Source organism: Diospyros lotus, chromosome 5 (assembly GCF_014633365.1).
Source record: "Diospyros lotus cultivar Yz01 chromosome 5, ASM1463336v1, whole genome shotgun sequence".
NCBI classification, from domain to species: Eukaryota; Viridiplantae; Streptophyta; class Magnoliopsida; order Ericales; family Ebenaceae; genus Diospyros; species Diospyros lotus.
This window is the reverse complement of record NC_068342.1, coordinates 31,742,051-31,756,523: the sequence shown is the minus strand read 5'-3', so window position 1 is coordinate 31,756,523 and position 14,473 is coordinate 31,742,051. Positions and strand designations below refer to the sequence as shown.

Here is a 14,473-nt window from a genome sequence, read left to right as displayed (position 1 = left end):
AATTCAATCCTCTCGTCAATGTATCCTATGTGATCTTAAGTTGGCGATGTGTTGCTTAATTATGATCACATAAGTTTTCTTCGGTCTTCCGGATATCCTCACTTATTAGAAAATGAATCAATAACTTCTTATTGATCTCTTTCACCATGGCCATAGATTTAAAGTGAATATCCACCGAAGGCGCCTTAGATACATTATCCTCTACCAAGGGATAGATGAGTCCCATCTTGATTATGCATCCATCTCCATAAGCCTCACGATATGCCCAACGATTGCCCACATGCAACCTTTGTCTAGGCCCATCGAAACGATGTCAAAGCATACTGCTCTTCTTATGAGATAACCATGACAACCTCAGGTCCAAGGATTAGTTACACCCATCTCGTATGAGAATTCTATCAACATATAACCAAAATGGATTCTCATGGCGAGTTATGTCCAGTGACACGTTCTCCAACATTGGTCACCTATGTACTTGTTTAGGCATCCCCATGCCTATGGGTGTGAGACCCCTATTGCTATCACATAGCACATACAAGTCTTATCGCAATTGTCAATGTCCATTCTTGACATTGTTACGACTTGAGACGTGTAATGATGTCTAGAAACTGTTATGCATCATTTCACATCTTTATAGATTAATTACAATATACATCATTTGGACTTCTATCTAGTTTCATCCAGTCATTACAATAATAACAAGAAATTAATAGAATGACTTATTGTGAATTTAAATAACTCCTTATTCAATAATAAATATGATTGCAATTGTCAGTGTACAACATGCCCAATCTGATTGGGTTTAGAGCACCTACACTAACAATTACAACTAGTCCTATCAACCTCATTGGGCCAAAAGGAACATAATATGTATACGATTTGTACAATAGCTATGCACTAAGAAAAGAATTTTGGATCTGCATATTTGACACATACATATCTAGAATAGGTAGTGGAATATTTAAAAAGGTATATGCATGTAAGAAACAAGGACGTAAAAATCTCAGTTAAAAAGCAAGTTGGAAAAGACATGAAACGTGTCAGGAGACACTTGAACGGGTTATGAAACAGCTATGGAAGTGATTTTGACAAAGTCTGGGAAGTGGATTGTTACTAAGTTCTTTGATATCTATAATCATGATTTATTAACATCTTCAAAAGTTATCAAACATTGTTCTCACAATAAATTTCATTATTCAAGTGCATTTAAAAGACTATTACATGAGTTAAACCACAAAGAACTTAGGACTTGTCAAATTAAGAAAGTAGTGAATGCTATTGGCAATTCTCAACATGTAAATGTTGTTATGTCAGAACATATTTGTGACTATTTGAAAAATGAAAAACAAAATAATGTTAGAAAGAAATGTATTGGTATAATTAAGCATTTCCAACATATGGTGAAAATTGGTGGTGATTGTTGAAAAATATAGGAGTGTGCACCCAAGAAGGGGAGTAATTAGGTGTTTCAAAAATTTCTTGGTTTGATAAAGATTTTGTACAAAAACTGTTTTGAGACTTTTTCTAGCTTTTGAAAATGATGTTATAAATATGAGCTGTAAGTGTTTAAAATATGAAAATTAAAAGTAAGAGAAATAAAAGAGGTAAGCACACAAGATTTAGTGTGGTTCAGCTAAATTTGACCTACTCCACTTCGTTGGTTACTTACCATAGATTTTAAAAAATTCGCTACTTAATGCCTGTTTAGAAAGACAATCACTATCCTCTATTACAGTTGCTTTTGTAAGCTTAGCTATAAACTTTTCCAAGCCTTTCATAGGGATGATATGGTAAGCCTTATAGTTTGTGAGAGAAAGATATGGAACAAAAGCTCACAAGATAAACAACTTTCAAAAGAATATGGAGCAAAAGCTCACAAAATGAATAAGCCTCAAAAGAATATGAAAGAAAGATCAAAAGGAATTTTAAGAATAAAAATAGAAAGTATGAATGATAGATAATGAAAGCTCTCTACTCTCTTTAGGTATGAAACACGTGAAGGCTTGAAGATAGATGAATAACAGAAAGTAAGCCTTCAACTCAGCTTGTTCTTTTTCTATCTTTTCTTTTTCATTCTTCTTAAGAGAATTTTTCCATTAGATCAACTCTATTGGTGTTGTCTTGATACACTTGTTATTTATAGCTTTTCATACTTTAATACTTTAGATAGTTTGTCTAGTGGATAAAGCTATTAATTTGAAACCTGTAGTGGACATTCCTTTGTATTGTCTTTCCAACGGTTAGTAATTAATTTGAAACTCAATTTGCATACAATTTTCATGAAAGAATGATCAGATTGTTGGGTTGGTCTCTCTTCCTAAATTTGGTGGACAAAAGTCCATTTTTAGAAGCTTTTCTTAGCCCAAATTATGTGTTATATATAGCCCATTTTGCTGCAATTAGTATTTGTGAGAGAAAAGGAGGAAGAGAGAAGAAAAATAGGGAAAAATGTCATTATCAAACAGCTGATTCGAAGTATCATGTGGTTCAATATTTGTGATTCTTGGACTATGTGCTCTATTCTCGTGGAAATTTAATATGAGCAGTTAGATCTTGCTTTTGAGTTTTGCAGACAAACTATTCCTACTTGGATCAAAAGCTGTTTTATAAGTGTTTTTAGCTTTGCATAGTTGTGATCAAACAACCGATCCAATGTATTTTGTGGTTTGATCTTCGTGATTTTTGGACTATGTGCTCTAATCATGTGGAAATGTAATATGAACGGTTAGATCTTGTTTTTGAGTTCTGTAGACATACTATTTCTACTTGGAATAGTAGTTGACTTACAGGTGTTTCTAATTTCGTGTAGTTGTGATCATTTTGACGATATGAAGCGATCCATAATCCGATCAATTTGATTTTTGGACAGGAGCTTCCAAACTTGTAGGTCTTCAATCTCAAACGTGGAATTTGAATTTGGAGACTAGAAAATATTGTATGCTCGGTCAAAACATAAACTGTGTTTTTGATGATTTCTTCTTCCTTTCATTCTATTATTTGTTAATTGTTGCTTTCGGATCCCATTTATTGGTGAAGTTATTGGTTCTGGTTTGAAAAAGTTTAAGAGGGATATATGTAGATTATGGATTGATTATAATGAAACTTCTTTGATGGACCTTTGATCCCGTGGTTTTTCCTCTTTGATTTGAAGAGGTTTTCCACGTAAAAAATTCATGTCTCTTGTGTGATTGGTTTTGATACTTTTGGATGGTTACTTACATATTTAGCTTCCTCGTAAATTCTTAAAAATTGTGAAGATTTTGTTCATCAACTGAAACTGGTGGAATTTTATTATGAAGTTTTGATGAATTTGTTCCTTTCCCCCTAACAAGTGGTATCAGAGTTAAGTTTGTGATATTGATATTTGGTTTGTTGGAATGATGGAGGCTAATATGGGTGAAATAGTCTGTCTAAATGGTGTTAATTATCACAAGTGGAAGGGTAAAATCAAAGATATTTTATTTGTGAAAAAGATGCATCAACTAGTGTTTATAACTTTGTGGAATAAGCTTGAAACCTTATATAGTTCAAAAACTGGAAATAACAAGTTCTTTTTACTCAAGCAAATGGGAAAGTTCGAATACAAGGAAGGAACTTCTATTTCTGATCATTTGAATGATTTTCAAGGAATCTTTGATCAGTTGTCAGGAATGGGCATAAATTTTGATGACAAGGTTCAAGGCCTTTGGTTGCTCAATACCTTACCAGACTCTTGGGAAACATTTCGAGTTTCATTAAACAATTTAGCCCCTAGTGGTAAGGTTACTTTGGAATATGCTAGAAGTGGTGTGTTGAATGAAGAAATGAGAAGAAAATATCAGGGTTTATCACCATGATCTTGATTGGAAGTCCTTGTTACTAAAGACAAAGGAAAAAACAAGAATAAGGGTTAGAAAGGTAGAGATAAAAAGTAGGAGCAAGTCAAGGTTGAAGTACAAGAATCTTGAATGTCACCATTGTGGTAAAAATGGAGATATCAAGAAATATTGTTTCCAGTTAAAGAGAGAGAATAAAGGAAAAATAACAAGTAAGAGAAGAATGATGAGAACAATAGTGATCGTGTAGCAACAGTTGCTTCATATGATCTCATTATTGTTTATGATGAGAATTCAATTAATCTTGAATGCCTCGAGACAAGTTGGGCAAAAGACACTTGTCAAAGGTGATTTTGGAGTATTGAAGATGGGGAATGACGACTTGTCAAAGGTGATTGGCATGGGAGATATTTGCTTGGAAACATATAATGAAACAAGCTTGATGCTTAAGGATGTTAGACATGCTCCAGATATTCATCTAAATCTAATTTTAGCTGGAAAACTTAATGATGAAGGATTGTGTAGTAGGTTTGTTTCAGGAAATTGGAAACTTACTAAGGCTCCTTAGTTGTGGCTAGGGGAAAGAAGTGCTTGAATTTATATTTGATGCACGTTTCAATTTTAAAAGATAATGTTAATGAAGCGTAGGACAAAAATTCATCTCAATTATGGCACAAAAGGCTTAGTCACATAAGTGAAAGGGGGCTTTATTGTTTGGCCAAGAAGAATGTTCTTACTGGAATAAAGAATGTAAAACTAACTAATTGTGATCATTGCTTGGTAGGAAAATAGAGAAGAGCTTACTTCAAGAGCCACCCTCCCTTAAGGAAGTCAAACTTTTTGGAACTAGTGCATTATGATGTTTGTGGTCCTGTAAAGGTAAGGTCACTAGGTGGTGCACTTTATTTTGTTACATTCATTGATGAACATTCTAGAAAACTTTGGGTTTTTACCTTGAAGACCAAAGATCAAGTACTTGACATGTTTAAACAATTTCAAGCTTCAGTTGAAAGACAAATAGGGAATAAGCTGAAATGTATTTGTATTGATAATGGTGGTGAGCATTGCGGGTCATTTGATGCATATTGCAGACACTCAGGGAATTAGACATGAGAAAACTCCTCCAAAGACATCTTAATTGAATTGGTGAGATGGACATGGTTTTATATCTAAATGTCATTGTCTCACATGTAGCCGCACTTGAGTTGGCCATGATCTACACTGTTCGAATTTGCATTGCTTCATCTGGCCCTATATATCCTCATTTGGCTACTACATCTCTTTTCCACTGTCCTTGCGCTTCTTTTCCTTTTGTCGTTTTGGTTTATTTTTACGTCACTCTAAAAAGGGGAGGGATGCGTAAACAAAGGAAGAGATGTTGATGTTGATGTCCAGTGAGGATTAATTAGAAGAATCGGTTCTCTATTAATGATTGGAAGGGGCCGGCTTGATAGGCTTGCTAGCTAGCTTGATATATACGATCCGCTTCAGTTGGCTTTGAGGAAGAAAATCCATCCAACTCTAGGGGATCCACCTTCGCCCCAAACTCGGTCAATGCTTGTTTGAAGGAAACCGTTGTAGGCGGCCACAACTAGCAATAAGAGTCTTGTACCTCTTTGTTTAAGTGGTATCCATGGATCCAATTAGCTTGTTAAGGATTACAACAACAACATATCCAGCCTTTACCCCACTATGTGGGGTCGGCTATATGAATTCTAGACTTTCATGTATTTCTGTCTTTTGTCATATATTCATTTAGATCCATACACTTCATATCAAACTTTAATGTCTCTCCCAAAATCTTCTTGGGTCTGTCTCTACCTCTTTTTTTAACTAATTGTTCCATTTCGTCAACTCTCCTCACATGAGCGTCTCTTGGTCTCCTTCTCACATGACCAAACCATCTTAGTCTAATCTCTCTCATCTTCTCCTCGATTGACACTACTCCTACCTTATTACGAATAACTTCATTTCTAATTTTATCTTTTCCTGTATGGCTGCACATCCATCTTAGCATCCTCATCTCCGCTATACTTGTCTTTTGCTCATGCTGGTATTTGACTGCCCAACATTCTGAGCCATACAACAAGACTGGTCTTATAGATGTCCTATAGAATTTTCCTTTTAGTTTTAATTGGATTTTACCATCACATAACACTCTCGATGCATTTCTCCATTTTAGTCAACCTGCCTTAATTCTATGTGTGACATCCTCATGAATTTCTCCATCTTTTTGAATCATTGATCCCAAATATCGAAAATGGTCTTTTCTTTGTAAGATTTGGTCTTCCAATTTTATTATAACATCCTCCACTCTTGCATTTTTACTAAATTTACATTCCATATATTATGTTTTCTTTCTACTTAATTTAAATCCCTTAGATTCTAAATTGTTTCTCCACAACTCAAGCTTAGTGTTCACTCCTTCTTTTGTTTCATCCACCAACACTATGTCGTCTACAAATAGCATACACCATGACACCTTGGTCTGAATATCTTTAGTGAGTTCATCCATTACTAGGGCAAATAAGTATGGAGTTAGTGCAGAACCTTGATGCAGTCCTATTGTAATTTTAAACGGTTCAGTGTCCCCTCCGCATGTTCTGACCATTGTCTCTGCACCGTGATACATGTCCTTAAGGGCTTGTATATAGGCTATTCGGACTCATTTTTTCTCTAAAACCCTCCATAATACTTTTCTAGGGACCCTATCATAGGCTTTTTCTAAATCTATAAACACCATATGTAGGTCCTTCTGATGATCTGGATACCTTTTCATTAGGCGCCTTAGTAAGTATATAGCTTCCATTGTTGACCTACTAGGCATGAAACTAAACTGCTTTTCCGATACCTCTGTTTCTTTTTTGAGCCTCTACTTTATTACTCTCTCCCAGAGTTTCATGGTATGACTCATTAACTTAATTTCTCTGTAATTTTCACAATTTTGAACATCTCCTTTGTTCTTGTATATAGGAACCAAAGTACTCTTCCTCCACTCATCTGGCATCTTTTTTGATTTAAGGATCGCGTTAAATAATTTCGTTAGCCAGGAGATGCCCTCTTCTCCTATGCATTTCCATGCTTCTATTGATATATTATTCGGTCCAACCGCCTTATGATTTTTCATCTTTTTTAATGCTTACCTTATTTCATTTGAACTTATGCGTCGATAAAATGTATATATCACGTCCCATTCAGAGTTATTAAGATGTCCCAACCCAACTCTTGTGTTGCCACCATCAGTGAATAATTTTGTGAAATACTTATTCCATCTCTCCTTAATCGCTTCCTCATTCACTAATACATTTTGATTTTTATCTTTTATGCATTTCACTTGATTTAAATTTCTTGTTTTTTTTTCTCTTATTTTAGCTAATTTATATATATCCATTTCTCCATCTTTTGTATCAAGTCGTTTATATAGATTCTCATATGCTTTTGACCTTGCTTCACTAACAGCTTTTTTTACTTCTTTATAATTTTTTTGATTTTCTTCATTGTTGCACTGATATACAGTCTTATAGGAAGTTTTCTTATTTTTAATTTTCAATTGTACCTCTTCATTCCACCACCAAGACTCCTTAAGGTTAGGGGCTCTACCATTTGTCTCTCCAATGACTACATTTGTTGTGCTTTTCAGGGCATTAGCCATTTCTCTCCACATTTGGTTTGTCTGTCCTTCTTCATTCCATTCCCTTCTACCCCTTAATTTTTCTTTGAGGATTAGTTGTTTCTCCCCTTTTAAATCCCACCACCTGATTCTTGGATTTTGTTTTATGTGATTTTTTCTCTTCTAATTTCTTACTTGGACGTCAAGTACTAGAAGTCTATATTGAGTAGTCAAACACTCTCCTGGTATCACCTTACAATCCCTACAATATAGCCGATCCTCTTGTCTCATGAGAAAGTAATCTATTTGGGTGCTTGATATGACATTTTTATATGTGATTAAGTGTTGTCTCGTTTTTTGAACCTAGTATTGGTTATGATGAGCCCATATGCCATAGCAAAATCTAAAATAGACTTACCCTCATTATTAATTTTCCCGAATCGATACCCTCCATATACCTCTCTATAACTGTTACCGTCTCTACCCACGTGCCCATTTAAGTCACCTCCTATAATCACTTTTTCTCCTCTTGGTATCATTTGTATGAGTCCCTCTAGGTCCTCCCAGAATTTTTCTTTTATCTTCTCACCTAACCCCGCTTGTGGTGCATATTCATAGTCATTCTTCCTAGACTGACCTTCACCATAATAATCCTATCCCCTATTCTCTTTACATCCACCACCTCATCTACTAAGCTTTTATCCATAATAATCCCTACCCTATTTTTCGCTCGATCATTTCCTGTATACCATATTTTATATCCAGTTTCTGACAAAGTTTTTGCTTTTTTTCCTACCCATCTCGTCTCTTGAAGGCATATAATATTAATCTTTCTCCTAATCATCACATCTACCACTTCCATAGCTTTGCCTGTTAATGTTCCTACGTTCCATGACCTAATCCTTAATTTATGATTTTGGTTTTGGCCTTGACTTTGAATTTGATTTTATTTTTTATTTTGATTTTGATTTTGGACTAGCTTCTTTACCCACATCCGTCCAAGCAAATGCGGAGAGCCTTGCTCATTTGTCACTACATTCGAGCGCCGATGCAGCAGCCCTAGCTCACTTGACATTACACGCGGGTAGTGTAGGTCGCTATGAAGGGTTACGCCCACGTCCAAACGATTTTTTATAATTTGTTTAGAATTCATGTTTTGGATCCGACTAAGTTTTACACTGGCTGTCGGCTACCTAACGCAACCCTCCTCCTTTATCTGGATTTGAGACCGATAGTGAATAACATCATCAGGTGGAGTTTAGCTTGCTAAGGATTAAGGAAGAGATTTTCACCAATTCCACCCATATGGTATTAACCTTCAGTTACTACCTGTTTACAAAATAATATCTATTGTTTATTTATTTATTTTTATAAAGATCCATTTGATTAGGGTCCATACACTCAACGGGATTGATCTAGAATGGAATAGATTTTTATTTGGGTCACTTAAGACCAAACCAAACTACTAAAAGAAACAAACCAAAACACTACTTTGGTTCAATGGACACCACTAGCTAGTCTATATTGGGCCTTTTATGATTTCTATGTTATTTGGACTATTATACTTTCTATTTTAGAATAGGGAGATTCTATTTGCAACCATAAATTTTGCTTTTCGTAACCATTACACATAAAATATTAAATTTTACTATTCGTAACCATATTTATTACTTTGTCCAACCATTTATATACCAAATATACCCTCTAAACACTCATCCCTCAAAAAACACACCCCACGCGCATCCAAATTATTCTTCTTCACATCAAACCCTGGTCTTCTTCCTGTTCTCCTTCTTCGCGCATCAAACCATGTTCTTCTTCTTCTTCTTCTTTAGACCACTCTCACAGACCACTGCCGACCTTTCGTCATCGCCCACTTCGCTTGCCTCACCCACATTTTTCATTGGAGTTCCCCGAAATCTCAGAACTAGGTAATGCCCTTCCTTCGGGGGGTTAAGGATTCCCTGAACCATAAGGTTCGGGGAACCCCTCACCCATCGAATCTCGCTATTCGGGGGGTGAGGGCTTCCCCGAAAGGCGAGATTCGGGGAACCCCATATCTCCTGAATCTCGTTGTTCGGGGGGTTAAGGGTTTCCCGAACAGTAAGGTTCGGGAAACCCCTCACCCCTAGAATCTCGCTGTTCGGGAGGTGAGGGCTTTCCCGAAGGGCAAGATTCGGGGAACCCCATACCCCCCGAATCTCGTTGTTCGGGGGGTTAGGGGTTCCCCGAATCTCACCCTTCGGGGCTAAGGAGTTTCTTTAAAAATATGAAAATAATGATACCAATGATATAAAATATGAAAGTAAATGATATACAAAATTAAAATCGAACATACTAAATTTTGCAGAGTGGAATTTGGATCAGATTAGGTTGATTTATTGGTATCAAAAATTAAAATTAACTCAAAAACAAAATTAAGATTAAAGCAACATTAATTTAAAAAATATATATAATATTAATCCAAAGATTTGGAAGACAATGATTCAAAGTAATTTATACACAAAATTATTATATATATATGTATGTATATAATTATAATATATATAGTTATAATATATATAATAATATAATATATATATAATATATAATAATATAATATATATATATATAATAGTATCCATTCTCCCGAACCCATGAGTTCGGGAGAATGGATACAATTGCATTCTATATATTTATAATAGTATAATATTATATAATAAATTATATAATTGAATTAGGGAGAATTGCATTCTCCCAAATCTCCCGAATTTATGATTTCGGGAAAAATAGTTTTTCCCGAACTCATGAGTTTGGAAGAATTGATTTTTCTCGAACATTGGGGTTCGGGCGGTTAAGGGTTCCCCGAACCTTGGGGTTCGAGGAATCCCAAATCACTCGAATTTCGAAATTCGGGGCATTCCCTCGCCTCCAAAATAGTGTATTTTTTATTTTTTAATTCATTTGTCGTGTATGTATATATAAATTATGTGATTAAACTAGTGATAGATGTTATAAATTGTGTTTTTTCTCACCGAAACATGAATACTCATTATCTTCTTTGTCAAACTCTGCGTAAACATTTACAGATAATAATCATCCATCGCTGATAATAATGGCTATGGCGATGAGAACTCGGTTGAGCAATATTTGATGTTCAATAATAGTGGCTGCTACTCGGTGTTGAATAATAATGGTTGCGCGATATTTAGTTGTGCGTGAGAAAGTGGCTGTGACGATGGTGGTCGAGAAAGTGAGTGCACGCGCTTGAAGAGTAATGATGGGTGGTTGAGCGTTAAATATTTAAATAAAGGACAAATATGAGTTTTCATCTCAAAATATTTTAGGAATATTAAAAGTGGATTACAGAGAGCAAAACTTATGATTGCAAATAGAATTTTCCTTTAAAATATGTTTTTTTTATGCGGGTTGACCTTATCTTCACACTGCCCCCCTTTTTTTTTGGTCTAAATGTAAGCCCTTTTTTATGGCAATTTTTTCTATACTTGCGTATTTTGACCTTTAATTATATGATAACAAAAAGAAAAACTTCATTCTATTCAATAAACTCATCAGTAACTCGGTCCAAAGAACTCGTAGTCACACAGACCATGAGTCTCCCTTTTCTAATAAATTCTTCAACAATTTTGGAGTTGCAGCTGTTAAGCCTCGGTCTTGGACAACTCATAATAATGGTGAAAAAGGAGGAGGACAATATGACAGAGAGGACGAGAGGGAGAGAGAGAGAGAGAGCTGAGTTGCATTGGATTAATTGAATCACACTAGTATTACGATTCATTCATTGAATATCAATATCATATTACAAAATACAAGATTGAAATCCTTCTTCCTAAAGACCAAAATCCACAATTACATGAACAAATATACCATACTCCTTTAAGACTCATGCGATTAATAATTTAATTAATTAGTGAGGCTTAAAGAAGCTAACTTCAATCCCAGTGTCAATCACCACATATATCCCAGCCGCAATCAACAGCCCGCTCAGCCCCATCCCCAGAACGCCCAATCCCCAGTTCAGCCACCAAGCCGGGCTGTAAGATTTCGGCTTCTTAATCTTCAACCACATGAAGCACGGATAAGCCAGCGTCACCGGCAGAGCGATCCCGCCGACGAGCCCCGCCACGCTGCCGAGGAATGGGATGGCCACCGCCACGAAGAAGCAGCCGTAGCCGAACATGGCCCGGAGAATGACCCGTTGCCACCACGTGCATGGCTTCTTCAACCTCGTCGTCACTTTCGACTCCATGTCGTCGAACATCTGCATGGCGTAGATTTGGAACGAGCTCAGCGCGTTGATTATCACGAAGAAGCTTGTCATTCCCAGCAGGAACCTCGACATGTCCTTAGCCCGGAATTGGTACAGCGCCGTTAACATACCGCCGTTGGCCGGAATCTGTCGGAGGAACAGGTTTAACGATCAGTACTGGGAAAATGAGACAGATTATTAAGGTTTGATAATTAATATGGACGTGAGTTTAGAGGAAAGACATACCAAATGACCGTATGCCCAGTAGCCGCCGATTGCTAGGGGGAAGAGGCACATTGCTATAATCAGATACGCGACCTTCACGCCCTTCCACATGGGCACGCGCGACGGATGCTTTTCGCTTGAAGGCATGGTGGCCTGAAGAAAGCGCACCCAAATTAGTATATGATTTGTCAATGATTAAGAACATTTGATTATGTTGATGCATGATTTCCCTTGTAATTAATGCATGTCAAAGTCGGCGCTTTTAGTGCCCCCATTTCAAATTCGTCGGCTTTGGGTCTCTTAAAACATAAGCCTCGATGCTTGTGCAAGTAACTTTGTGTGTGTACATTTGGTCAAAGGTCAAAGTCAACATTCAACCCTGTGAACTTTCCAGTTGTTAGGGCATGGGATTCAACTAACTGTGTCACCTACCGACACTTGAAAAGTCCTAACTAGGGCAGCTGAATGAATTATTGAATTAATAAAATAGAAATAGAAATATAAACATCTAACTATTCATAGCAGATGAAGAAAAGAAAACTGGCAAAGAAAAGACAGAAAAGTGAAGCTCTCAAGAGGGAGGCATGCAAAGAAAGGAAAGGCAAGACCACGTGACTCTACATACGCATCTTGATTTGGAGTTAGATATCATGGACTTAATTAATTAATTAATTAATAACCCATGATTACTACTCAAATCACTGAAGTCTGGTTGTTCATGTTCCCAATATTTGAGCTTCAAGTTTAATGTGAAAACTGGCAAATACCTGTATCTCGAGTATGAGATTGTGGCCTCTGAAAGCAAACGCAATGATACCGAGAGCGTTCAGAACATCGAAAACCCTTGCAATCTGAGTTTTGCCTCTCACCGGATTGTACGACACGTTTGGAAGGCGACCCTCGGACACCGACACCACCCATATGATGGTGCAGTACCCGACGGCGGTAATGGCTCCGATTAGTGACACGCCGGCGATTGAGTTCAGGTTCGGAAGCTGAGACAGCAGCACAGCCAGGCACGTGAAAACCAGGTACCACTCCGTCGCTGTCAATGGATGCGCGGTGCAGTTGGGCCCGCACACCGTCTGGAACAACATCTTCGACGTTGAACCTCCGATCACAATCACGGCCACACACGTTCCTCCCGATAGGTACATGATGGGAAAAAGCGCCAGCAAATTCGCTAGCTTTTCCCCTGGAAAAGTTCATTTTTTATCATCATCAGTCACCTCTCGAGTGAGAACTCATAGTGTTATAAGTGGTTTAAAAGTTAATCGAGAGATTTACCGAAAGTTGCAGCGCTGAGTTGCATGTATCTGCTGTATCGAATTCCGGTTTCGCTTGATTCATGGAGTTGCACCAGCAAGTAAAGAGTGTAGAGTTGCCATACGAACGCCAACGTTAAGCATATGACCCCCCAGGACCTGCATATATACACATAAACAAACAGTTTAACAAAGCTATTGTGAAATTAATCATGATGGTGGAGACTGGGTTGAAGAGAAGAGAAGTGAGCCCAATAGAATCGAACTGAATTACCAGCCAAGAATGGTGAAGGCAACGGGGAGAATAAGGGCTTGAATCCCAATCCCGGAGCAAAGGCAGTGAAAGGCAGCATAGAAGGCGTTGCCATTTCTGGACTCGGTGATGGGGAGCCAGGCGTCTCGCGGGTCGAGCTTCGTCAAGTGGAGAGCCTTCCGGATCGGGCTTCCAAGAGGCGTGATGAAGCGCGGCGTCCGAATCCTGTTTGGCGTCTTGACTGTCGGGGTCTTAGCGGCGACGGTGACTTCATGGTCGACGGGAGGGATGAGCAGCGGCGAGCGAGTCAGAGACGGCGAGTGGTATTGCGAAGGCGGGCATGATATCGGTGGACTCGGGGCCACGGACGCCCGCCGCGGCGTAATCGGGGCGGAGCTAACTTCATCAACCTCAGCCATCTCTCAAACCGGCAATTAATTTACAAAGCCAGTCTCTGTGAGTTTTGAGTATGGACGGGTTAATTAGGTTGGTGGATGAAGAAGTTGGTTTGGTTGCAATGTGGAGTGGTGTGTTCTGATGAAGTGGGCGGGCTTAAATAGAGAGTGAGTATGAAAGAGGATACTTCAAAGCTGGCTGCGAAGATTAAAGATGTGATTTAAGAGGCGTATACGCAGTCAGAGGAGACTGCCAAAGCGAGCGAGCGACGCCTCAGTGGTTTTTGACAAAACAACATTGGCTGCTAACCAATTTATGCCAATCTTTTTGAAGCCGTGTGGACACCCAAGCACGCTTTGGTGGACTTGTAATTTAAGACGCAGGCCCACCTCTCTCTCCCCCTTGGACTTGTAATTTAAGACGTAGGCCTCTCTCTCTCTCTCTCTCTCTCTCTCTCTCACTACTACTACTTTTAAAACTAAAACATGTCCAGATTTTTCACATGTGAATGCATTAGTCAGTCCAGTAGTAAAATACGTACGGATCCAGCTCCTCTAATGTTATTAGGTTATTTTAACATCAGTTGGATTAAAATATTTAATGAAATGAAAATATATATGTTTTAATGGGTAATTAATTAAATCTTAGATCTCCATTCTT

At 37.7% G+C, this 14,473-nt stretch overlaps 1 protein-coding gene across 1 annotated transcript; it reads right to left on the bottom strand.

Annotated features, from left to right (window-relative positions):
• Positions 1–11,172: 11,172 nt before the first annotated feature.
• On the bottom strand, positions 11,173–14,062 carry LOC127802859 (lysine histidine transporter-like 8). Its single transcript, XM_052338915.1, has 5 exons — positions 13,439–14,062; positions 13,187–13,323; positions 12,667–13,094; positions 11,921–12,052; positions 11,173–11,821 (listed from the first exon to the last, which is right to left on the bottom strand). The coding sequence occupies exons 1-5, from the start codon at positions 13,834–13,836 to the stop codon at positions 11,333–11,335; spliced, it is 1,584 nt and encodes a 527-aa protein (XP_052194875.1). The 5' UTR covers positions 13,837–14,062; the 3' UTR covers positions 11,173–11,332.
• Between the last annotated feature and the right edge of the window lie 411 nt (positions 14,063–14,473).